General features: G+C 43.0%; 4 protein-coding genes and 1 non-coding gene across 7 annotated transcripts; 2 read left to right on the top strand and 3 right to left on the bottom strand.

Annotated features, from left to right (window-relative positions):
• Positions 1 to 1,206: 1,206 nt before the first annotated feature.
• On the bottom strand, positions 1,207 to 4,800 carry LOC115689864 (ACT domain-containing protein ACR9). Its single transcript, XM_030616041.2, has 6 exons — positions 4,465 to 4,800; positions 3,712 to 3,930; positions 3,522 to 3,627; positions 2,926 to 3,277; positions 1,898 to 2,182; positions 1,207 to 1,608 (listed from the first exon to the last, which is right to left on the bottom strand). The coding sequence occupies exons 1-6, from the start codon at positions 4,616 to 4,618 to the stop codon at positions 1,462 to 1,464; spliced, it is 1,263 nt and encodes a 420-aa protein (XP_030471901.1). The 5' UTR covers positions 4,619 to 4,800; the 3' UTR covers positions 1,207 to 1,461.
• A 1,870-nt stretch (positions 4,801 to 6,670) lies between these two features.
• On the top strand, positions 6,671 to 8,883 carry LOC115689865 (ATP synthase small subunit 6, mitochondrial). 2 transcript variants are annotated; one of them, XR_004006772.2, is made up of 3 exons: positions 6,765 to 6,863; positions 6,993 to 7,035; positions 8,689 to 8,883. XR_004006772.2 is itself a non-coding variant. In XM_030616042.2 (2 exons), exons 1-2 carry the CDS (start codon positions 6,743 to 6,745, stop codon positions 7,037 to 7,039), a joined length of 168 nt encoding a protein of 55 aa, XP_030471902.2. In that variant the 5' UTR covers positions 6,671 to 6,742. The 2 variants fall into 2 exon arrangements, 1 of the variants encoding a protein (XP_030471902.2); XM_030616042.2 differs by lacking the exon at positions 8,689 to 8,883 and having other exon boundaries at positions 6,671 to 6,863; positions 6,993 to 7,039.
• A 1,085-nt stretch (positions 8,884 to 9,968) lies between these two features.
• LOC115689863 (UDP-glucuronic acid decarboxylase 5) lies at positions 9,969 to 15,170 on the bottom strand. Of its 2 annotated transcripts, none has more exons than XM_030616039.2 (13): positions 14,970 to 15,170; positions 14,120 to 14,247; positions 13,366 to 13,452; positions 13,145 to 13,232; positions 12,948 to 13,039; positions 12,248 to 12,312; positions 12,091 to 12,179; positions 11,483 to 11,560; positions 11,314 to 11,407; positions 11,034 to 11,100; positions 10,874 to 10,937; positions 10,713 to 10,753; positions 9,969 to 10,391 (listed from the first exon to the last, which is right to left on the bottom strand). In XM_030616039.2, the coding sequence occupies exons 2-13, from the start codon at positions 14,207 to 14,209 to the stop codon at positions 10,206 to 10,208; spliced, it is 1,041 nt and encodes a 346-aa protein (XP_030471899.1). In that variant the 5' UTR covers positions 14,210 to 14,247; positions 14,970 to 15,170; the 3' UTR covers positions 9,969 to 10,205. The 2 variants fall into 2 exon arrangements, with proteins under 2 accessions (XP_030471899.1, XP_030471898.1); XM_030616038.2 differs by lacking the exon at positions 14,970 to 15,170 and adding an exon at positions 14,567 to 14,721.
• A 693-nt stretch (positions 15,171 to 15,863) lies between these two features.
• On the bottom strand, positions 15,864 to 19,466 carry LOC115689874 (uncharacterized). The gene is made up of 3 exons (XM_030616058.2): positions 18,823 to 19,466; positions 18,046 to 18,213; positions 15,864 to 17,794 (listed from the first exon to the last, which is right to left on the bottom strand). The coding sequence occupies exons 1-3, from the start codon at positions 19,375 to 19,377 to the stop codon at positions 16,016 to 16,018; spliced, it is 2,502 nt and encodes an 833-aa protein (XP_030471918.2). The 5' UTR covers positions 19,378 to 19,466; the 3' UTR covers positions 15,864 to 16,015.
• On the top strand, positions 15,866 to 15,937 carry TRNAH-GUG (transfer RNA histidin (anticodon GUG)). The gene has a single exon. It is a non-coding gene; the product is annotated as a tRNA-His (tRNA).
• Positions 19,467 to 24,365: the final 4,899 nt, after the last annotated feature.

Below are 24,365 nucleotides of genomic sequence, written 5' to 3'. Positions count from 1 at the left end.
CCTAAGTTAAAAATTTACTTCATATCATGTGCTAAATAAATTTGTTTATAATATGTGATTCTTCGAATATCGTACGACGCCCCCTCCGATTGATTCTTCTTATCCTGCAATCGTCGGTCCACAGGGAGTCTCGTCCGCATACTTGGCTAATATGATAGGCCCATCTTTAGTGTAATTTTTTTTCATTCTGGAATGTCTTGCTACATTGCCTAGATTGATGAACAGAATAACGAAGTGACAGATGGACAGTTTGACCGGCTTGATCGTGGAACTTTCGAGTGCGATAAGGGAAGACGCGAATTTCACATACGATAAAATGGAAGGTGTTAATAGGAACTATTCGGTTATACGTCTCAATTCAAGAGAACAAAAGGCATCCTTATCCTTTGTCACCGATTGTTCGTTGCTACTCACAGAAGACGCGCGAAGGAGCCAAACCTTGCTAAAAAGCAATGACAGATCGGAATCCGACACGCAAAGGAACGAATGCCTGAAGAAACAACTTCACATTGAGCAGCTGATGCCCCTTTCTCTACAGCTTTCCGAGTGAATCGGCAATAAAATGATACCAATTCCTCGTTGTAGCCCATGAAACATTGAGAAACTTGCATATCTCAATTCAGTCGGTGCAACAAAACCTACAGAAATGGAAAATAGGGAACGAACTGAAACAGTGACGAAGATGCAGCTTCTTTTCTGGCACGCGCCTGTAGTTAGCACTTGACAGCGGATACAATCGTTTCTTTATTATATATAGCATCTCTACCAGTCATCTGATTCCATGTAAAGAGATGAGACTGCAGCCAGTGCACTTTGAAACCAAATATGACAAACAATTCTCATTGATCCGCTTAATCAAAGAATATGTACTAAAAAAGCGGTATAAAAGAAGCTATGTATCCAAAGAGTATGATCAATTTTTCGGGCCAACAAGAAGTTAAGTAAGATAGGGTTAATCTATCGGCTACAGCAGACCCAACTGCGAATTGTTTTTCTGTCCACCGTACTGGTCCTGAGGAATGCGGTCAGGGTTAACCTCATTTTCTCTGCCTTCACCTCTGCCTGTGATTTTTTTCTTTTTTCCCTATCCAGCTTGTTGGTTCCGGGAATTGCAATTTAGCTTGTGCAGTTCATTGCTTTACTGGACAAGTACAGTATGGCTAGCCTCAGACGCTATCCAATGACTAGACACCAGAAGCCCACAAAAAGGCAATCAAACTACTTCATCATTAGTCGAGAAAACTAGCAAACTTATTTACTAATGGCATCCTCTCTACGATGTAGTGACGCTTGACGTACAAGAATTGGCATACAGAGAAGGAGGAAGCTATAATACAAGCCTGTGCCACAAATAATGCACTGTATAAACAAGTTATACATACTCTATGCTAGAAGGCAAATGGGGGCGACTGCCCCAACGGAAAGACTTATGGTCCAGATGCACAGAGGTCAATGATATTATCACCACCCCATCAAGGTTCTTCTAACTTTATCCACAATCTGATTTTTAGCCACTGCATTTGTGAACTGGAATTCACAACTCGCTTCCAAGAGAAATCTGTATACTTCCCATTCTCGATCTGATGCAAAATGCCTTCCAATTTCAGCCTGCCAAGGAGAACTATCAACTCTACAATCTGAGCAATCTAGAAAAGTGGTTTTACAATACAAGAGGCACGAATAAAATTATTGTAAGCTGGAAATCAGGCATCACAAGAACAAACCTTGTACTTAAGAATATTCCAGATAGGCTTGCTTGTGTTTATTCACCAGTTATTTATATAATTGTCCGCCTTGATGGAAGGCGGACAAATATAATTTACGGCAAAAACTATCATAGAAGTACTCATATGCTCATGAGTCATTCAGATATTGCTTTTTGGGCTGTCATGCTTACCGAGAAAATACAGATGCCCAACATTTTTAGTGCCAGGGTAACATCATAGAAAACTCGTGGTCTCCCCTTGCCAGATAACTCAACAGGATTAGCTACTAATAAATCGGTGTCCGGCCCACGGCTGGAAATGATAACTCGTAGTGGATGGAGCATCTCCAATTTCAACCTAGAAATAAGTGCACTCTGCTTTTCAGGATCGACAATCTTTTTCCCATCCTTTTGCTGAATAAAAAGGTCTAGATCCCGATGCCCGTTGACATTTGGCGAGAATCGACCATAGGCTATCTGTATCAGGGGAGTATTTATAACAGCAATAAGTCATTAACTAATACAAAAGAGATTAAGTGATGACATCTAGGATGGAATTATAAATCAGTTGACCAATATAATCCATGAAGCTGCAATTCTTAGGCATCAGAGGCCTTAACCCAGGGGTAACACGACATAGAAGAACATACAGGCGGGTGTGCTTAGACATTCTTATCGGAACTTTGTGCAACTTGACATCTTTAAGCATGAATCTATCGCTCACTTGATAAGGATTCTGGAAAATCTATGGGCAGACACGAAGCACCAAAGGAATTATTGATCTAGATAGGCTTACTTCTCTTGCACCAAAGCAATAGGAATATAACATGGATTTGTCAATAAGTGCCCCTAAGGAAACTTTAAAATTTCCAATGCATGGTCTCTCTCGTGTTATGTGCAATCAATATATTGAAAATCAAAACATTTTCCTGTAAGTATACTTAACAAGTGCCCCCGGGCCATCCGTTAATGAGATCTCTACAAAATTTAGACCAAAAATAACCAGCCCAAATACTCAATGATGAAGCGTTTTTCCTGTCTCTCTTTTTTCCTTTCGGAAAAGATGACTTGATAAGCTAGGGCAAGCATATTTCTTTCTAGAATTGCTAGTTTACAACCAAGTTAGGCTGACAAGCAGAAGTCCAGGCTGCATCACAAAGACGTGACATATATAATTGCAACATTAAGGGCAACAATATAGAGAAATTATCAAAATGTACCTGAATATTGCAGTCTTTCAAGGTTCTCATAATGTCATAGAGCAGTCCCTTGTGATCGACAGAGTGGATCTGGAGCAGCGTATGAGCTGGGCTCAGAGAATTGTCTACAGTGATATTGGTCTTCTTCAATTTTGTCAAGTCTGGACTTAGAGCTTGTGAACGAATCTCATTCTTAAGTAGTTCGCATCTAAAAAGTTCTTCAGCTACTGCAGGAGAGAGTGTTGGAATAGCCTGACGGCCCCCATACTCGGGGCCTGCCAACTGGAGTTCACAGCTGATACACGATTCACCTAAAACTGCATGCAACTGTTCATATGTCTGATCTTGCCGTTCCTTCGTGTGTAGAAGGTCCCTGAAAAATAAAAACTACTACATCAACTGATGTCGTACCATTGCTAGATAATCTTTTACTGTCCTCATATAAACACTATGGACATAGATCGAAAGGGAAAAACATATGGCTGCATTGAAATATAATAACAAGAAAGCCTCTGCAAGTAACAACCAACCTGTATTAACAAGCTGTATATCTAAATGCATGGAAAATCTGCATAACTTTCACATCAAATAAATATAATTCAGACAGATGTTCTTACATGTTATCAGTAATGAAGAAGAGGTCCAGGACTCTCCCATCTGGTGTTGTGGTCACTTTCACCTTTTGAATTGCAAGCTCGAGCTCACAGAGAACTTGAGTAACATCTGAAACAAACTCAAATTCGTTTGAACACAGTTTCAAAAGACAAATCAAACAGCATTCTTATATTACATAATACCCAAGATTACCATGTAACAATCCCTTGCGGCCGTGAGAGAGAAACTTCAATAGATAAACAGGAGATGACGGAGAATGTGCTGGCTGCTGGTTAAAGTAAAATTGCAATGAACGCGACGGGCATACGGACATAAGACGGTCTTTCAAGTTCGACCATTTCACAATGAGTGAGCTGGTATGTGGAAGCACCCACAATACAATGTAGCACCATATTCCATCAGTCGAAACATCTGCAAGCAGAAGTAGCTCTCCCCTTTAATAAATCCATTGAGGAAATTTACTTTGTTCAGGATAGTAAAAAATGCATCGGATGCTATGAAAAGAAAGCCCATTACTCAGCCACCAGATTGGTAACCATATACGAGCTAAAAAGCATGATTTGCTTTACTTTTCTTTCGAAAGAGATCAGTCTGTAGCAGTACAACTACTTCAGTGACTAAAAATGTGTAACTACCCTGAGTTGGAGCTCCTTGTTATATCTTAATTACGACATTTCAAGTCAATCAAACTGAACTGAGAATGACAGAACAAGGACAAAAGAATTGCAAATCACAAACTACACCTTAATCAGATTACGAGGAAGCTGTCTGTTAAATCCCTGCATAAAATGTAAAGACAACAGCGGACACGAGCCGCGGCGACCTCGAACGCAGCAAAAAGAATCTCAGCAGACTCAAACCAAGCAATTCCGCAAGCAATTCTCAGAACCGAAAGTGAAGAAACACCACAGAGAGCGAGAGTCACGTATCGCGAGTTCGTCTTACCTCCTCTGGTGATGTAAAGGCCAAAGTCGAGAATGGTCCTGCAGATATCGCATCCGAGGCCGGTCTTGTCGGGGCAATTCACGGTGACGACGTGGGGCTCCCCGGGCTTCTTCGGCTTCTGGATCAGCACCGCGTCGTCGCTCGGGACCCCCATCACCGCGGGCCGGCGATCACCGGTCGGAGCCCGCTCCCGCCGGCGAGCGACGCTCGCATGAAGTTCGGAGCCTCCGGCGAGTTTCCTCCGGCTTTCCACAGAAATCGAGAGAGCGAGAGAGAGAGAGAGATTCCGAGACGCAAAGGATGGGATAGAAAAGTTGTGGGAGGGAGGTGAGAGAACAGGGTCTTTCGTTGTCGGATTGATGTTGGTGTTGGTGGCGGTGGTGGGAGTTGAGAAAGTGTTCTTTGCTTCCGGTTCCATTGAATCCGGTTCACGCGAACCGTTAGATCTGGTGGGTCCCACGCGAGGGTCCCGTTTAATCCACCGGTGCATATGCGACGAGCTCACGTGAATCGGGCGCGCTTAAGGATTTTCGTCGCGAGGATGTCGTCAAGTCCACGTCAGCAATCCGGGGGCGGCAGAGCTCTGTACAGTTGCCGACACGTGGCCGGCTGACAGAACTTGTCCTTTTCCGGGCAAGCGCTGTTCGGTCAGTCCATGGGCCCAAAAAAATTGTTTCCGCAAAGCGCAGACTGATCTTTGGCCAGAGGTTGAAGGATTTTTGCAACAATATTTTCTTGGAGAAATTAGAGAAAAATCATAAATTGATTTCAAAAGACCATCCATAACGAAGATATGGAGCGGCAAACTTAGTCTCAAATGAGATTTGGAGCTCATTGACCGACTAAATGTTTTTCGATTGACGAGCACGAATGATTCACGTGACACTTTTCCAAATTGTGGCGAAAGGCATATTTATCCGAGCTATTATTTTTCCTTGTTATCTTTCTTTTTCTCAAAGCATGTTTGGTGAGATCTTATTCAGAAGAGCAAAATTCACAAGATAGCTGCAAGCAATCTTGCCAGTGCGTTAATACGATTGAAATAAATTTGAGCGACAACACAGAGATGCTATTTGAGCAAAACCCAATCTTTATTATAGGCTGTCATTTACGAGTAGGTTGTTTTTTGGGGAACATAGTGTAAACATGAAGAACAAGACCACTTAGACTATATCGCTCTGTGAATTACTCCTATTACAGAGCGAGAAAGAAAAAACTAAAGGCCGCTTCACCAGGGAGAGCCAAGAGTCACCGGCGATCGACCGGCGATCGGATGCTGTATCGACACAGCTGATGAGGTTGGTGTTAGAACATATCATGACAATCAAAGCCAAAAGCAAGTACGGCCATAGATCAGAACGAAAGTCTAACATCAACACTAAACACACACATCATGAGCAGCCTCTTTCAGCGAGGACAAAGGGTGTTTCGAAATGGCAAATGAGGGTAACATGTAGTACAGTACATTTCGCAATCATGGTTGCTTAGGACAAAAGATCCTCACTCTCTTTCTTGTTTCTATCTTCATAATGTTCTTACGAGAGCCGCGAGATTTCTATCCGCCAAAGTCCTTGTGGGAGCTACCATCGGCTCGTGGCTTCAATCAGAAGAAAAATCCAAAATCACTTCAGGGCAAAAACTTATCAATAACCGATAAAACGTCAACGTTTGTAGCCGAAAGCTTCCAGTCATCGCATCGGATCATTTCTTTCTTAAAAGCACCTTACCGGGTTATTGCTTAGTGTGCGATTATGCACCGGAAGACTTCACACACATCTGGCGAGAACCGATCGAACGTTTGAAGAGCCCCACGGCCACGGTTCAGAACGCGATATGAAGCGCTAGATACAAGGTCCGGACCGATTCAAGCTACGGTTCCAGGTTCCCGTCGAATTCCCTCAAGAATTTGCTATTCTCAGAGGAGAAATTCTTATTCAAATCTCTAGCTAGAAGTCTCTTCTAAGGGGAAAAACGAAAGACACACAGATAAAAGTGAAAAAAGTCAATGTTGATTTGTTGACCGCCGCCCGCAGGCCGAGGGCGGGCCATTCGGATCAACAGAACGGGCTCGGCCTTTTAGTGAAGCCCATATAGGCGGCCCATCTCAACCGAACCCGTCCTCCCGGATCCAACGGCTGACAGCAAAGGGAATCCAACGGCTGCAGGGGGGCCACAGCGTAGGGGGTATTCACCTTCATCGAGCACAGACTCCATCACAGAGAAGCGAAGGGTAGAGAGCTGCAGACACATAGAGAGAGAGAGAGAGAGAAAGAGAGAGATGAGGAAGTTCGATCCATGGCCGGTGTTCTTCAGGAGGGAATTCAGCAGGACGTGGCCGTTCCTCGTCGGCTTCGCCGTCACCGGAGCTATCATCACCAAGTTCTCCCTCGGCCTCTCCGGTACCCTCACTCTCTTTCCTCCTTCCGATCTCCTCCGATTCTCGCGTTTCCCGCTTCACGTCCGCCGTCATCAATTCCGCGATGCTAACTCGCTTCCTTGCTTCTCCCTCGTTGCTTGTCGTTTCGCAGAGGAAGACGCCAAGAACTCGCCTTTTGTCCAGAAGCACAAGAGGTAACAGTCGATCTCCATAACCCTAATCGCGATTACTGGATTTTTGGGGTTTTTTTCTTCTTTTTTTATATCATTCTTTCGAGTCCCATTGGGATGGAATCTTAGCTAAAGCATGCTTAGTTTATCGCGTCTTTGGGGTCACACGATATGAGTCGTGTCGTACCTTGATTTTTGGGGTTGGCGTTTGCTTCTTGAATAGATGGAGATGCAAGGAAGAAGTTCTTGTGATCTACAGGATATGAAATGTATGGAAATGGTTGGCGTGTTAATGTTCGTGCATTTGCCATTATCAAGCAGTGTTATCATATCGTTTGGGTCAAGAATGGGGGAAAAAGAAGGAGAAGGTTAAGCCTAACGTCAACACGATTGTTTGTCTGCTGTTGTCAGGTTTAAAGTAAATTGCTTTCGGCATTAAGACGTGAGATTCTCATTACGGAACTTGCTGATTGATCTTGAGACGAGCCAAAAAGCCGTAGTTTGACCAGTATAACTTGAAAATGTACAATAAAAGGGTCTCATTCGCGTTCCTATTGCTAGCAATGACCGTGTTTGAGGTGTTTGGCATTGACCTTGGCATCTCATGTTGTGCCATTCTCTTTTGCAATATTAGCAGGTCTCACTAAATCCCTGAACTGGGTGAGGGTTGGGTTGCATCCGTATGCATTTTCTACCGTCGCACCTTCCTTGTCATCATGACCCTTGCCGGTAGCTGATTATCAAATTTGTTGGCAGTGCAAACAATTTTTTACAATTTTGTTAGTCTATTTTGGTAGGGGATGACATTAACCTGCTCACTTTCAGTATGATATGACGACCGCATTTCTAAATTACATACCTAAATGGAGACATTGCATTATCGCGAGAACATTTATACTTAACTTGATAAAATATATGAATATCGAGTTTACATGACCTGAATATATAAAATATATTGTATTTCTGAACAAATGGGAACATTGATGATTCATGCGAAGTTACGATATATAATCTCTTACGGGCTGACTTCTTTATGGGGACTTCATTTATCTTAGGAAACCTACTAAGAATCATAGATGTCCGAAATGGGTCAGTAGGTATTTAGAATATAATCTAAGACTTCTTATGACCTTATAAGGATTGGGGATGACACCACCGCATTTGATGCCATACCTAGATTGTGATGCATGCACGAGGTCAACTTGTATATTTCCATAATCTTTGATTAAGGGAGTAATTTTTGTTGCTCATCTATTGTTCGTATCAATGTTGCTGATTGGTTGGCCATAGTGGATGCTTAAGCTGTGAAATGCCTCTAGATAGAGATGGCATCAATTATGTTTTCGGCTTTATATCTTGACCAGGGAGCTATTTGCGATTGGGGCCGCTAGTTACATGGTTCTATTGCTGGTCATGACCTGAATCACTGCTGGTTTTGTCATGAAAAATGTGTGTCATGGTGGTATAGTTGTGCCATGACTGTTTTGATTGTCTCGCATGATAATATTAAGTTTGTGCAGGACATGGAAATAGAAGATTGACATTGCAACTGCATTACTCTTCTTCCTATTGTTTTCTTATAATTATTGTTTGTTAATTTGCATTTATGGTGTTGACCAAATGCCCACATCCTTGTTCCTTTGAGAGAATAATGTGGATGCTGCTTATGCTTTGTAGGTGAATTCTTGGATGGTAATCGCATCGCCCACTTTGCACCTGCGCATCATGGGAGGAGATATTTGCTTCCTTTGTTCGAATTGACGAAATAACAGGAGAAAGATGTTTGGGATTCTCTGTGTTTTTGCTTCTTTTGGATTCTGTGGGTTTCATATACTTTTGACATGAGGCAATTAAGCATCAATTTTCATTGAATGTGCCCCTCTTCTGGGAGTTCTTTTGTCTCATAAACGTGGAAGATTTGGTTGAGTCCAGACTGCTTTGAATTTCTTATAAGGGTTCTAGGACTTTGAAACAGGAAATTAGATTCTTTAATTCGCCAATAAGGAACACCAATTGCCCTTCTAGTTGCTAATTTTAGTGATAGGAAAACTGGGGAGAAAGAACAAGTACTTAGTATCGAAAGATCTTTAAGTTAACTTGGTAAAAACAATTCTTGCTGCAGAGAGGAAAATCAGACGGTTTACTCACCGAATGAGCGGAAGAATGATTTAAAAAGCGATTGTAGCAAAATGTTAATCGATACCTATGATATAGAAGTGTTATTGTGAGTGGAGGTTGTCATGGAAGATGATTCCAGGGGCGAGCTCTTCGGGTGATTTTTCCTGGACTATTAGGATCACCCCACAAGAGTGGGGGATGAAGGGGTGAAAATGATGGGAGAATAGGAATTATGAATTGTGACCACAACTGTTTTTGTATAGGCCTAGGCCATATGGTACGCTATTGCTTTTGTCCGTTCAGTATGGCATCCGCATTAGCAACTTATCTTATGGCCCGTAGGCCATTCATCTGTCCGAAGCTGGTCCACGATTTCCAATTCTAAGCACATGTTGCTTATGAATGGATTATACTTGGCTTACGCTACCAATGGAGGTGCGCTTTAAATCCTACAGAACGACGGGATTTATTGGCTTAAAGATTTAGTCTTTATTCTAAGACTTCATGTTCTCGAATCATCATTTCCAAATGCTCTACCAAGTGAATGGAGGCATTGTGGCCGGTCGCCATTCTTGTACGCTGGTCCCAGGCATTCCTCGTCTCTCTGGGGTAGTAAAGAGGCACGAAAATTACCATAACCTTTTCCGAGGTTGATTGCAACTGATCTACTTTAAGCCAACCTATGAAATAATCTAGGGGTGTTAGCATAACTTTAGAAATCATGTACAATTAGCACAGGCGTCAGAGCAAAGGTGCCTAAGGCACAGATGTAGTAGCGGTGTTTTTGAACAACAGTTCTATGGCGTCTAATGCTGAATATCATAATGTTGCACTTGTCATCCAGAAAAAAAGGACAAAATTATATTGCACTTTCTCGGTTCGGGTAATCAAAGACACAGAAAAAGTATAAAATTCCAAGAGAGAAACAGGAGACAATATCCACTCATTGTCTATAACAGGAATACAGCTTCAGGAAAGCACAGAAAAGAAGTATAGTAAATTGGAATCACGCCACCAACTCCATGCAAAAACTCAGGCAGGAACAACTCCTGCTCATCGATTAATTCAGCAACGAATCAAATCTTTTTGGCGATGCCAAGCCTGGTCCGGAAGTCATTCTCCATTAGAGGAAGGCCGTCTCGCAACTTAACCTTCGGTTCCCACCCCAGCAGTTCCTTGGCCTTTGTGATGTCTGGTTTTCTCTGCCGTGGATCGTCGGGTGTGTTCTCCACCATCTTTATCTCCACCTCAGGGTTAATGAGCTGCAATGGATCATAAGAACAAGCAAATGACTGGCAGTAACTGCAACAGCTCAAGAACACGCCCCGAAACTATAAGCGCAAAGCATTTTCATCACTATCAAGCGAGTAGCATCTTAACGTCGGTACACTCAAGACTACAAGAATAAGCACTCAATGTCCCCATTGACCAAGTAGGCATTGTAACATTCAGTTTTGTTCCAACTCACGAGCTACAGGTGCACTATTTGCAATTTTCCTAAAATATTTTGCATCCCTCCACAATAATATCTTCCTAAAAGAACATAAAATTTTAAAAGAAGTTATCCAGTATCAAGAGGTCACCTCTTTCACTGTTTTGGCAAGTTCGAGCACAGTAAATTCCCCTGAAAGAGAATAAATAAGCATCGAGGTCAGTAATTTCCTGTTTGATTGATGAAGATGCCAATGCAGGTTCATGGGAGCCCATTTGATTGGTATTGAACAGTAAAATTTCTGTTATTAACCTGGGTTTCCAATATTGATAGGTCCAGTATTTTCTCCTTCCATGAGCCTAATGAGCCCATCAACCTTCAGCATTCAAACATATAGTCAGTGTGGAATTCAAAGGAGGAATACCTAACGTTTCAATAAAACGATCAATATGTAGGTTTACATATAACTTACCAAATCGGAGACATAACAGAAACTGCGGGTCTGTGTTCCAGGCATCTGAACTGTCAATGGTTCACCACTGCATGTAAAGATATTAAATGAAATTTACATGTACACTGAAGTGGCCTGAACATATGTAAGTACATATAGATGGGCCAAAAACCGCCAAAGTACACTACATTGGCATGATGACATGGTCAACTTGCAATATTCATGTTTCGTGGTAAATTCATCTCTAAGGTCAATATTCAGTTTCTAGGCAGCAAGTAGAACTGAAGTGCTGAGGACTTACCGAAGTGCTTGAGCAATGAAATTGCTAACAACACGTCCATCGTCGATATTCATTCGTGGTCCGTATGTGTTAAAGATTCTAGCAACACGGATCTCTGATTTGAAGGTAAAAATGAATCAACTTTCAAAAATTATATTAAAATACTTTCTATAGATAAGTGAGCATTTACCAATGCCATGCTGTCTGTGATAGTCAAACATCAAAGTTTCAGCAACACGTTTTCCCTCGTCATAACAGCTCCTAACTCCTGCAACAGAAAATGACGTCCTCATTGAGGTTAAATTTTATCAGATTTGTCAGGGCATAGCCTTAGAGCTTTACTATAGATAGTTCTCACTCTTTCATTTGTCTCCAGTGCATGACACAAATAAACAGCAGCCAAGCATTATACTTAGCGCGAACAGTCAATGTGTCTCATATACTTTGTGCAATCATTTCCTTCCTTTGTACAAGCGCGTGGACATTACAAAGGGTGGTAAATAATACAGTACTGTACATTGATTAAAAGGAGGCAGATAGCAACACTTATTGACTTTGTGTGTATTTGAAGCAGTATATGCTGACACCTATAAAATCTTATAGAACGTGCAAGAGAAATGGCGGGCATTCTTGAAATCAACTAAGGAATGCCTAGACAAACAAAGCATGCAGCCTTTCTTGTTTTTCTCCCCATATAAAGGAGTGAGTTGGCACACACAGCCCATAATGATATATGGTTAATCAAGGTCGGATGAACAGAATTTCAGTAGTTCCAAACTGCAAATTTAGGTAACTCACCAATTGGGTTGACATTGCCCCAGTAACTCTCAGGCTGGGGATGTACAAGGGGATCACCATACACCTCTGATGTTGAAGTGAGTAAAATCCTGTTTATGCACAATCAAATTTTAGTAATTACACTTAAGTTTATAGTTACAAGGCTGAATAAACTAACCTTGCTCCCACTCGTTTGGCAAGTCCTAGCATGTTCAGTGTGCCAATCACATTAGTCTTGATTGTCTGCCAATTTATACCCTTAAACCTTAGAAATAGCTCAAATTGCATAACTATATTATGCCAACTAATATGCGGAAAAAAGCCCATGTATTAAATGTAGTATCATTAAATATTCCATATCTTGAACAAGTGATGAATGAAAATTGAATGAAGTACTATATTTTATATATCAAGAGAATGCTTCCAATCAAAAGATAATAACAATATATGTGTGTAAGGGTTTATTGTTCAAACATTTATCAACTCATGAACATGCATTCTGCTGAAAAGATGCAACAAATAACGATATTGCCAAACAATTTAGCCAGAGCAAGAAAACTCAGGGGATACAATGCAAGATGTGCACCAAATAAGATGATAGTCACAAAGGATAGTAGATCTTCTCTTGGCGACCAGTAATTGAAGAACAAAGGTTCTTTAACATAAAGAGAGTGGGAGAGACAATAACGTGCTGCAGTAAATAAATATTCTAATGAATATGCAAGACCTGCAATAGACTGACTGATGAATTGCTTGATTTTGAAGGGAAAAATGAGAGATTTGGTGCACAGCCTGATGAACTAATGCATTCAAAGTAAAGGCCCTTATACTTGTTATGTTGCCATATTGAATAAAGAGTACATCCCAAAAGAAATCACCTTGACAGGATTGTACTTATAAAAGATTGGAGAAGCTGGGCATGCAAGATGATATATTTGGTCGACTTCGACCAACAATGGCTCTGTGACATCTGTAGAGAGAAAAACAATAGTTTGATTCACAAGACCATCAAAAACACACACACACACACACACACAGAGGGTTGAAGATCATGAAATCTACAAATCAAAAGTACCGTGTCGAATAAGTTCGAATCTTGGATGTCCAATCCATTTGCTAAGATTGTCCTTTGACCCAGTGAAGTAATTATCTGCCACAATTACCTGACATACAAAACTAACCAGGTTAAGGAAACATGAATGTTAAGGCGAGAAAGTTAAACGTGCCGGTGCCTGGTGCTAGTCCTAAGTAAACTCTATGGATAGGAAATGACAAAAAACTAGGGAGGAAACCCACCTCATTCTTCTCATTCTCCATTAGCCTGTCCACCAAGTGAGAGCCTATGAACCCAGCTCCTCCAGTGACGAGGATTCTCATGTTGGACTGCCATCATCAACAGTAGAAAATTTTTGAGGACAAGAAGAGTAGAGAAGCGGTGAACTTATAGCGACCATGGTCTTCACGATTGATGAAATACAGCCACTGAGAAATGATGCTAGATATGAATTGGTTCCATACAAAACAAGGAAGGACAATTCCATGTCAAGGAAAAAAAATCAAGACAACGGTAGAGGGACTAATCTTGGCTCTACACAAAACAGGGGAGGACATTTGCATCCTTAGATGAAAGAAAATAAAAAGTAAAGCAGAAAACCATAGGCACGAGTGGGGATGGGAACGAGAAACAAGGATCGTAGAGCAGGAACAAGAATGAGATATCCAAGAAGACAAATCAGACAGTTGAATCGACTAAGTCAGATCTATCACTCACAGATTCAACAGGATGAATTACATAACCTTCCGACGACATAATGCCTCCAGCGACGTGGTCCATCCCGTCATCAAACAAAAATCGACAACAAAAGAAGCATGAAGGGAAGGGAGCCCATGTATGCTAATATGATACAAGAACTAACTCCCTAGTTACTACTATTTTTGCAGTTCCTCAAAAGCATGTTGTGCTGATGTTTCATCGATATCTAAAGAATTAGCTAGTATAAACCCCAGATGACCATATCACGAGAAAGCAAAAGGAAACAAAGCCTCCTACCTGAAAGAATTTGGAGTTGCGCAAAGGCGAAGGGCTCGGAGGCGGTTTTGTCGCCGCCTGGTGCTCCCCGTTCGACACATTGTTAGCCATCGTGTCCGTAGTTAGATCCTCGACGACGCTTTAGGAATCTACAAAGATTCACAACAGAGAAAGCCTACTCATAAGCGCCGGTGATAAATACTTTCCAGCTAAAAATCGCGTCACAGGGTTAGATCGTGCTACATCGAATACCAATCGCAATCTCTTGAACATTCAGTTTTTCCCAAGGACAACACATGCATGAACCCATCCGTCCGCGACGAAAGAGTTTCGAAGCTTTCGCCCTACTCAGACTCAAATCACGCGGCCAGATGTGATGTGTGCGACTCCCAGTCAAAATGCTGATCGTCCCAAGTCAAACGAGCTCACGAGCGGAAGAAGGACCGGTAAAGATCAAAGCAAACGCACCTTACAGATCGAACACCGAGGAACAAAAGGAGAGACTCGCGAGGCAAAACACACCTCAATCCTCAATTCGATCCACGAACCTCAGACATCGGTCACTCATCATATATACAGCTAGGCTTTAGCACAAGAGAATGATCGCGGGAATCGAAACTTCCACCACCAGACCAACCACTAAAAAAACAAAGAAGAAGGAGGAGGAGGAGAGGGGGACGGAAATCAATGATTAAAAATGACGGGAGGCTTCGCGATCAAGCGAAACGGCGAAGCAGCAGCGTCCGCGACAGCTGCATCGCAACCAACAACCGAAGCAACCGATCTCACCAAACGGAACAGCTACGACATTCCCATCACGGAATCGTTGGCTCCAAGTTTTGAAATATTCTGTGAGGCGCTCGATCATTACCTCCGGCTGATCTCCCGGATTCGACGCGCGATTCGCTTACGGCTCTGCTCGGCGATTCGCGAGGTTCCTTCGAGACGGAGGATTTTACCGTCCGTCAAGGAGGAAGGGGCTTGGAGGAGGAGGATGGGGAGGGCATATGCATTGGAATTTGGAATCAACTCCTGAATGAGAGTGGGGAAGTGAGGAGAAGGTTCTCCTCCACCGCCTCCTCCTTCTCCTCCTCGTCCTCCTCCGTCTTCTTCTTCTTCACTGGTTGAAAATTGAAAATGTTTTTAATTTTTTTTCTCTTTTTTAAAAAAAAGAAGGGGGAATAATAATATGAAGAAGATGCTGTCGCAGCAATTGCATGGGATTGGTCTCCGCTCCGCCATCGCTCGTGCTGGGGCCCCACTTGCCCGTTTTGACTACGATGCGAGGGGACGGACGGTCGGACCTCTTTCCCCCGTTTTCTCGGGGACCACATTTTCTTGTTTTAATTGTTTGTCGGGGAAGATGACACCGACTAGTTCCCGAAATTTAGCGTAACGTGTAATATGATTGATAAACTTTATCTCAATAAATAATGTAATTTTTAAATTTTTAATTTATTCATCATATTCAATTTAGTGTTTGTACTGAGAATATTTAATTTAGTGTTTGCACTGAGAATATTCAATATTATCCTTGAATATCGAACATGCTCATTTTTCATATTATACATTAGGTTAAAATTTAAAAATTATGTCGAACTGATTAAAATTTCAGAGATTATGTTTATTCGATATTTGCTAAAAAAAAGAAAATTATATAAATTGCGAAATTCAACGCATTTTGCATACCTCGCTCGGCCCTTGGGAAAAATGAAGAAACTGATCTTACTAATAAATATGATTTGCAAGAAGCAGTGGAACAACTCTGTGGCTGTAGTTTAGTGGTAAGAATTCCACGTTGTGGCCGTGGAGACCTGGGCTCGAATCCCAGCAGCCACAATTGTTTTCTTTTCTTTTTAATTTTTCAAAAACAAACATTTACACAGAAAGAGATGATGTTTCTCTTCTTCTCGTGTCTCAGCTGCGCAAGGCCTGAATCTCACGCAACAAGTCGCGCGAGTTCGCAATTTGGCTGGTCGGGTTTTCCCACTGCACCAGTTCTTTCATGGCCTTCTCGATTTCTCTCACTTCTCTTAGCAAGCTACTCATGCAGTGTATCAGAGCGCCCAAGCTGAGAACCATTTCGCTTTTGATAGCGTTCTCGGCTCCGACGCCATCGCCGCCATCGCTGCTGATTCCATGGAGCACCTCTCGGGAATGCTGAAGATAAGAGCCCACCATCTTCTCAACGTCGCCTTCATCAAGACAAGGCATCGGTCGGTTAGGTTTCGTTGCTTTCCCCGACTCGAGATCACAAGAACCACTGGCCTCTTGAAGCTGCTTCTCGAGAAGCGAGAGTGACTTGATTGAGTTGATCTCCTCGAAGCATTTCAGCGAAGAGGTCGCGAGATCTCTGAACAGTGCGAGGTCGCTGCGAAGCTTGTCCAGGGCCTCTTTTGAAGCAGCGGCCGCAGCCTCGAGTGCTGACGATTCTTGTTCGAGGAACTTCCGTGCATGGCCACAGAAATGCAAGAGGTCCACCATCTTAAACAAAGACCCCAAAAGCCTACCATAGCAAGCACTGTGAAAGGGCAGGAACCAGAAGTTTGGCTCTACCTCGGCTTCTTCGATGCACTTACCCAGCTCAAGCACTCTCATCTTGACCCTCTTTTGGGTCTCTTCAAGCCTGGACATCTTGGCGTTGTCGAGTACACCCAATGTTGTGACCGCGACAATGCACTCACGTAATGCCCCGAAACAATCAGTGAGCTGACGCTTAGCCAGAGAAGCAGCTCTCGTGGGCTGCATCAGAAGTTCCACCGCTATCAAACAAGATAACCCAATGAAGGTCTCGACGATTCTTGCGATAGCGAATTCGCTCGGCGGGCCGAAGTTTCTCCTACCCAGTATCAAGACGGCTCCGATCACAGCCGAGACGCCGCCTGCTGGGCCGTACATTTTGCTCTTCCTAAGAAAGCTACAGAAGACGAGCCAAGGGACGAGAGAAAGAAGTCTTACGGGCAAAAACCTCTGAAAAAGAAAGCAACCCAAGACTCCATAAACGGTTCCTAGTACCGTGCCCTGTGCCTTGACGTTGGCCAGCTTGAAAGTAGCCTCTCTGGCTGAGGAATAGCTCACGGCTATCGGAAGCCCGGCCCAATACCCGTCCTCCTTGCTGTATATAAGTCCGAATAGCACCGCGAGGCCCAGCGAGAGAGAGCACTTGAACGCAGGGACGAGCCTTTTGGGGCTCATTTTGAAGCCCCATTCGTTCCAGACTCTTCTGAAACAGAAAGGAAGCCCACTTTCTTCACCTGTTGTTGACTGTTCGTCTTTTTTAAGAGGATTGTCTTGTGGTGATGTCGATGGTGTGGTCTTGCTGCGGAGGAGTTGCATGCAGAAGAGGAAGAAGATGGAGGGCAAGTGATCGGGCAAGGTCGGTACTCTGTGAAGAGACTCGAAGAAGCCGGTTATGTTTTCGGAAATGGATTCGGGGACGGTTGAAGTAGAATCGCCAGGGAAAAGCCAGCCCTTAGATTGCCTCATAATCAGAGTAATGTGTTCGTCTAGAGCGAGTTTGCAGTTTTTGAGCGGTCCGTCATCGTCAGGCAATGTAACTGGGAACGAAGTAATGCTTGTTAATGCCGTCTCCATCCCACGCAATTGCGTCTCTAAACTCTCCTGTAACCTTTCTCCTGGACTCGTGTGGTATGATCTCAAGGACGTGAACGGAACTCTCTCCCAGAGCGCACCTTCCTGTTGTTCAATGTCAGAACGGTGTCGTTCAGCTTCCAATATTGGTGAAGGAGATTGAGCATGAGCAGTGAGTTTCCATATCGCACGTTAGCGTAGAATGATAGAGCGAGTACTCGGTTTGTTACTTTTGCGTCAGTTTTCTCTTGGTATTTCAAGACAAAATTCAAAATCTTCAAATACGCAATAATGAAGAGGTTATGGGATCTAACCAGTTCTGATTAAAAGTGCCAAAAATATTTTCAAATTATCACCTGATAGCGTTTGATATTCTGCAGAAGTTTGTTTCCAGCATGAGACAAGCATTTGGCTCGAGAGATGAAGGCGAGGGCGGACGCGTCGTCCTCGGCGAGGAACGCCCTGGCAAAGAGCTTCAACCTCTTCGAGGCATTCTCCACATAGGCCCGGCAGTTCTCTTTTATCTGCATGCAGAATTCTCCATCGTCAAATATTTTACGAGGGGCACGCTAATGTTAAAGCTTACTGGAAAAAAGAAAAAAAACTCCACGCTTCCAGAAAATCCATGTAGTAGAGAAACCTACTGCAATGGGTATAAAGTCCAGGACCAGGATCAGGATCAGTTGAGTGAACTTGACGTGGTTGTCGTAATGTGTGTACGCAGAACGTTATGTCTCTATGCAACCCAAATCTAAGTGAACTTCATGTGAAGAGTACGTAGGGTTTTAGAACATTTGCGGTAGAAATAGAAGAACCAAGTACCACTACTATTCCCTAGACGAATGGAGCATACTCTTTCCTTAACTACGGTTGACCGAGGTGACATGCAATAATGAGCGAGACCAGGGACAAATATAATGGATACAATCGAATTTATCAATAGTCATATGTTATGTGACCTAGTAAACATGATTTAATTATATTCTCATAAAGACCCCACGAGAATCCTCCCCTTCTTTCATAGATATGACTGACTCTGATTCGATAGGGACAGTGTAGGTAAGAATCGCTCTCATCTCGTAGGGATTGTGAGCTAAAGTTGGTCATATCTTGCATGCATTGATTTGGGGTACCTCATGACCGGCCGTCCTAGGGAAGGGGAGCGACAGGGCCAGTGGGCAAGCGAGGGCCCCGACCGCCGTGCTAGCGGCCACGTGGAGGGGGTGCGTGACCGCCTCGATCCGCTCCTTCTCGATGTACCCGATCACGTACAGCAGCACTATCTGCCCCAGCGCTATCCGCTTCGCCGTCCCGTGCGTGGCCGCCCCCGGCAGCGCCACCACGAACGACGCCAGGGCCACCGCGAGCGCGGCCGTCCCGCCCGACAGCCTCGCGGGGCCTATCAGCCGCAGGCTCAGTATCGCGGGCCCGACGCTCTGGGCGGTCGCGCACAGCGCCAGCCAGCACCCGCGCAGCGCGTCCCCCAGGGAGGCGTCGGTCACCACCAGGATGACAGTCACGTAGGAGAAGGCGGGGAGTGATGCGGCGCGCCGCAGCGGGGGCGGCCCGTACAGGGTGGCGCACGCCACGACGGCGCAGGCGAGCGCGGTCCGGAGCGCGGACGCTAGGCACGCGCGCCACAGGGCTCGCGCTTGCTCCGATACACCCGAAGAAATCCCGCGCATCATGGTGAAAGAGGAGCTGTCTGTGCTGCGGTTCTCGTGCGCGTTCGAGGGAGCGATGGAGGACGACGAGGTTGGCTCGAGAGCGTAGACGAGCGAAGTGAAGGGGGGGGGATTTTGTAGTAGTACGGGAGAGAGGAAGACGAGGACGAGGACGAGGATGAGGACGACGTGTGAGTGGGGGAATCGATGGTGGCGTGCGTGCATTGCCGACGCAGCTCGACTTTATGGATTGTCAACCTCGCCCATTAGTTCTAATTCGTAATCAATGTGATCAAAAAATTGGATACCCATCATCACGCACGAACAACTTTTTCGGGGGGGGTGCGGTTCGTCGTTATTTACGATGATTTTCTTATTTTTCCGATGATCTAGGGAAATTTAACGTTTAAAATTAGGCAAGAAAGGAGGAAATTGATTAATGGCGGGTTCCTAGATAAGGAATTTATCGTAGTGGGGAATTACACCATGTAAAGTTGCACACCAACCCACTCTTTATATTTATTTATTTACGGCATATGAAAAGCTTATGCGCTCGAAATTTTTATGTTTTTTTTAACCCTCGTTCTATATTCTGATCAAGGTTGGAGGCGCCTTTGCCCTTTGGAGTATCTGAATAGGCTGCGAGTGCACATCTTTAAAGACATTGTGATTTACCAATTAAGGAAGAAGAATCTGGAGATATCAATCAAAATCTGGAGATATAACCCTATGTCCTTCATGTGATTGTCGTACGGTCGTCCAGTTTAAAGTGCATATGCTTGCTAATAATGGAGATTCGAAAACGAATGGAGAGATGGTTTACTCCGCGGTTGAAGCTACTGTTATGAGTTTTAAAGATTTAGGAATTGATGATTACTCTCATTTGGGTCGTCAGAGATCGATTTTCTTGTAGAGTTAGTACATCACGTCGCGAGCAAGTCATTGACCAAGGTAGGTGTTTGACTGCGAGATTGCATCGCCTTATGGAGAAATGATACATGATCAAGTCATTGACCAAGGTAGGTGTTTGACTGCGAGATTGCATCGCCTTATGGAGAAATGATACATGATCGATAGAATCTCGATCCTGTTTAAATGCACTTGTCAGGAAAGATGCAATATCTAACATGGTATAAAAAAAGGGCATATACATGATTCCCATACCTGTTGGGATATGCCTTACTTGCTGGAACATTAATTATTTGTGAATTGAGAAATGCACAATTTTAAAGAGTATTTTTTTCGAGCGTCTATTTTTCTCTCGCTCGGAATGTGATCATGAGCTTCTCAACCTTGAATCTTCGCAATATTAGTGGTGCCATTCGCGACTCAAATTGAACATTATAGCCGTGGGAGCCTTATGGTAATCCCCATGGGAGGTACTTGCTCTGGTTCCTATCCCCATCCTTTTATCCACAAAAAGAAGTCAAACAAGTTCTATTTTCCGAGGAACTTATTCTTCCTTTAATGCAGTGAGCGTATCTTATCATGTTCAAATTAACTTGAGATTTTATGGCAATTTGTGCCCATTACGTAAGGTCTAAACATAAGAAAAAGACACAAGATGGAACGTGGCACATAGGCTTGTACTCCCGTTCGTCAAAGCGAAAAAGCAAAAGAGGTTACGAAGACGAACTTATGTGAAGCACAAGGAAGGGAACCTAAGCCATAGATTTTGTTAAAGCTGCTCTTTGTGTAGAGTTTGATCTTTCATATGTTTTGGGAAACTGACATTTGCATTCGTCGCAAGAGAAGGTTATTTTTTGCCTTTGCTCAAAAGTGTTAGGATTAAGCGCACAAACACAAAGACGAGAAAGAGAAATCGAGATGCGAAATTTTATCCCGGTTCACCATTAAACTAGGATTACATCTAACAGATGATTCCACTATAATTAGCACATTACACCTCTCTGTTACTACTCTTAATTACGAGAGAAAGATATTATATATAGACAGCAACTATTCATGAGTTTTGTTATCAATAAAATACAAGCCCAATTTATAAAAACCTTCTGGCGGCTCAGGAGTGCTATCCCTTGTCAGAACAGGACCTCCGTGCCAGCCTATCAATAAAGAGCATGAACTACACCCAAAAAAAGTTGGTCAGGATCTCCAAATTCTTGAATTGAAATGTGCGGTTGGGAGTTCTCGGTCGACCCCTAAAAAGTAGCGGAGGACGTCGTGCTAGCATCTCTCTATTCGGAGCCCGTCCCTTTCTGCACAATGAGTGAGTTTCATTTGCTGCGCTGCCCTTTCCTCGAAAGATTCAGACCTTGACTGCTCAGCCTTTAAGGACACTTTCCACGGCGGAAGATGGAGGCTTTTCCCACCCGAGTGCTTGGTCGGTCGACCAAAAGAGAGAGAATGGAATTTGCTCGCCATCTTCATCCAGTCATCATCTTAAGATAACGAATAAACTGAGAGTACGAGCACCAAGCTCCAAGAACATCATTAGATGCGAATATGGGGATGATGAGCCACTTAAAGAAGTTTTAAACAGGAGGTTTAGCTCCTTACATATGTCTCACTTTTGCCATGATAATTAATCATTGGACATCCAAGAGTAATTAATTTTACGTAGGGATAATGACATAAATGGTCCTTAAACTTTGGCCCAATTTGCCAAATGTGTCTGATGTGTGTAATATAGACTTTAAATTTGTTAAATGTGATCCTTGAACTTTAACTCAATGTAAACTTTTAAATTGTTCAATATTGTCCTTAGACTTTTGATACATGTTCAACTTAGTCCCCAAACTACACGAAAAATGTTCAATGTTATCCTTTCATTAATTCAACTTCAATGATAACATTGAACAGTTTCATATTAAGCCAAAGTTTATTGACTATTTGTGCCATTTTTCCTTGTACATATGTTACAAATCTAAAATAAATGAAAAATAATAATTAAACCTTCATTTCCTCGGTGAAGTTTGCGGATATTGAAAACAGGTAAAATCTGTGAAAACTCATGTAGGGAAAAATCTGAGTTTTTAGATCTTGTCTTGTGCTCATGGTCGTAAAAACTCGCAGTTTCACTTGCTTTCCTTTAATGCACCTACAATATAGTCACTTTTACTTCATTCGTTTTAAAACTTATTGACTTGATAATCAAATCTACCAATACCAAGTACTAACACATCTGAAATATAATTACTAGCACATATCGAGATAGTTACTGTCGCAAGTGCTTCAACACAACAGATAAACAAAGTCACGGTGGCAAATGCATAATGTCGACCTGCGCGTAAAATCCTAACTCAAATGCGTACGGCAAAATTCTATCCATAATTGTGGGGGCTCGAGACAACACTAGAAAAGTTCGATTCCCTAGCACCTGTAGATCGAGCATACAAACTGTTGTTTCCCCCGTCGCAATGTGACTCCAACTTCGTGACAAGACAACAAAGCTTTAGAGCCGAAGCTCGAGTTGGGGCTTAGTCATCACGAATGATATGACATTGACCCAAACGAGGAAGCAGCTGCATCCTTCGAAAATTTTCCTCCGGACAAGCGTCCTAGGTCGATTAAACTAATGCGCGAGAGCAAGAGATTAAGTGGGATTTCCCTAGATCTTCCACTTACCCAAAATTTCATGTCCCCAAATTCTCTGTTTCTCCCTAAAATCTGCTCCTTCGGAAGGAGGAAGGGTCGCATGAGACGCGGTCGATGCGCTTATCAAAGGAATTTTATTACTCCCACGAGTTCGTTAAAGCATTCGTATATTACACAAAAGTTAGCTAAAGCGAGAGCCACGCATCAGAATCTGCAATCGCCCACAGTGCTGCAATTGGGTCGGACAAGGACAAAATTCTTTCTTCGTTGACGACATCAAAAGAAGCTCCAAAAGTTCAGTTGTGAATTCAGTCGCCGCTAGCTAGCAGCTCTTTCTGTGTTCAGAAATGCCGGGTCAACGTCGGTTAAGGTCCAAGTGTTCCGAGCTTGAATAGCGTCGTTGCACTGTGACTTGTACGTTTGGCAGCAACACCTGTTTTGTAAGTGCGACCCTCTCGTTGTATGGGACAACAGCATGTATTTCGCAAGGAGGCTCTTTCGGAAAACCCAGAAGAATAATTTAAGCTCCTGTAGAATTGGAATTCGAGTCAATTTTGTTGGACCGTTTGGACGTCTTTCGACTTTTCTCATCGAGACATAAAGTAAAGTCTCAAACGTTCGGAACAGAAAATGCATGTCCTGTTCTCTTTTACATCCCTTCTTTTTCTTTAAGCATGAGTAGCGCCAAGGATTTGACCTAACATAATAGCGAATTAATAACGAAATGCGACAGCTCTTCTCGTTTCTGCCGGGCCCGTGGTAAACAAGTGGAGTGACTCAGATAGCACATATTTCATTTGATACTTGAAAAGAATTAATTTTAATATATGTAAAGGAAGCTATGAGGCTCAGTGAAGAATTAGGCTTTAGAGAAGAAAATTGTATTCCTCTTTTTTCTGTACATGATTGTGTTGCAAATACAATATATATAAAGGACTCTAAGAGATAAGATACGCAAGGTAACAGAATAACAAATATTCCCTAAATATTTTCTTCCCTTAACAGATAAGATACAAAAGGTATCAGAACAATAAATATTCCCTAAATATTTGATGAGTATTTTCTTCCCTTAACATCCCCCACAAGCTAATGGTGAGGGTGAACCATTAGCTTGGACCGCAATTGAAGAAACTGGCAGGTAGGCAAGCCTTTAGTGAAGATATCGGCAGTTTGTTCTTCGGTAGAAATGTAGCGGACTACCAATTGTTTCCGAGTAATGCGTTCCCAAATGAAATGGTAATCAATTTCCACATGTTTGGTTCGAGCATGAAACACAGGATTTGCAAATAAGTAGATGGCGGATAAGTTATCGCAAAAAAAGAGTGGGCGGCTCGGGTGGTTGCACGTGAAGATCCCGAAGAAGATATTCAAGCCACATTAACTCCGCCGTTGTATCAGCAAGACATTTGTATTCTGCTTCGATGCTGGAACAAGCCACGGTCCATTGCTTGCGAGAT

This window comes from Syzygium oleosum, unplaced genomic scaffold (genome assembly GCF_021117445.2).
Source record: "Syzygium oleosum isolate NSW1041296 unplaced genomic scaffold, Sole_v2.1 Sole_v2.03, whole genome shotgun sequence".
In the NCBI taxonomy this organism is placed as follows: domain Eukaryota; kingdom Viridiplantae; phylum Streptophyta; class Magnoliopsida; order Myrtales; family Myrtaceae; genus Syzygium; species Syzygium oleosum.
Note: the sequence above shows the minus strand (reverse complement) of the source record. Positions and strands in the feature narration are given on the sequence as shown.

What these genes read in the sequence shown, in the direction of transcription:
- LOC115689864 (XM_030616041.2), bottom strand. Translation starts at nt 4,618, where the DNA reads ATGGGGGTCCCGAGCGACGACGCGGTGCTGATCCAGAAGCCGAAGAAG. An exon ending in TGAAAGACTGCAATATTCAG is followed by an intron (nt 2,183 to 2,925) that starts GTACATTTTGAT and finishes CCCCTGATACAG; the next exon opens with ATAGCCTATGGTCGATTCTC. An exon ending in TGGGCATCTGTATTTTCTCG is followed by an intron (nt 1,609 to 1,897) that starts GTAAGCATGACA and finishes TCTCCTTGGCAG; the next exon opens with GCTGAAATTGGAAGGCATTT.
- LOC115689865 (XM_030616042.2), top strand. Translation starts at nt 6,743, where the DNA reads ATGAGGAAGTTCGATCCATGGCCGGTGTTCTTCAGGAGGGAATTCAGC. An exon ending in GTTCTCCCTCGGCCTCTCCG is followed by an intron (nt 6,864 to 6,992) that starts GTACCCTCACTC and finishes GTCGTTTCGCAG; the next exon opens with AGGAAGACGCCAAGAACTCG.
- LOC115689863 (XM_030616039.2), bottom strand. Translation starts at nt 14,209, where the DNA reads ATGGCTAACAATGTGTCGAACGGGGAGCACCAGGCGGCGACAAAACCG. An exon ending in TGGAGAATGAGAAGAATGAG is followed by an intron (nt 13,233 to 13,365) that starts GTGGGTTTCCTC and finishes TTTGTATGTCAG; the next exon opens with GTAATTGTGGCAGATAATTA. An exon ending in ATTCGAACTTATTCGACACG is followed by an intron (nt 13,040 to 13,144) that starts GTACTTTTGATT and finishes TTCTCTCTACAG; the next exon opens with ATGTCACAGAGCCATTGTTG.
- LOC115689874 (XM_030616058.2), bottom strand. Translation starts at nt 19,377, where the DNA reads ATGATGCGCGGGATTTCTTCGGGTGTATCGGAGCAAGCGCGAGCCCTG. An exon ending in CTAGGACGGCCGGTCATGAG is followed by an intron (nt 18,214 to 18,822) that starts GTACCCCAAATC and finishes TTCTGCATGCAG; the next exon opens with ATAAAAGAGAACTGCCGGGC. An exon ending in AGAATATCAAACGCTATCAG is followed by an intron (nt 17,795 to 18,045) that starts GTGATAATTTGA and finishes ATTGAACAACAG; the next exon opens with GAAGGTGCGCTCTGGGAGAG.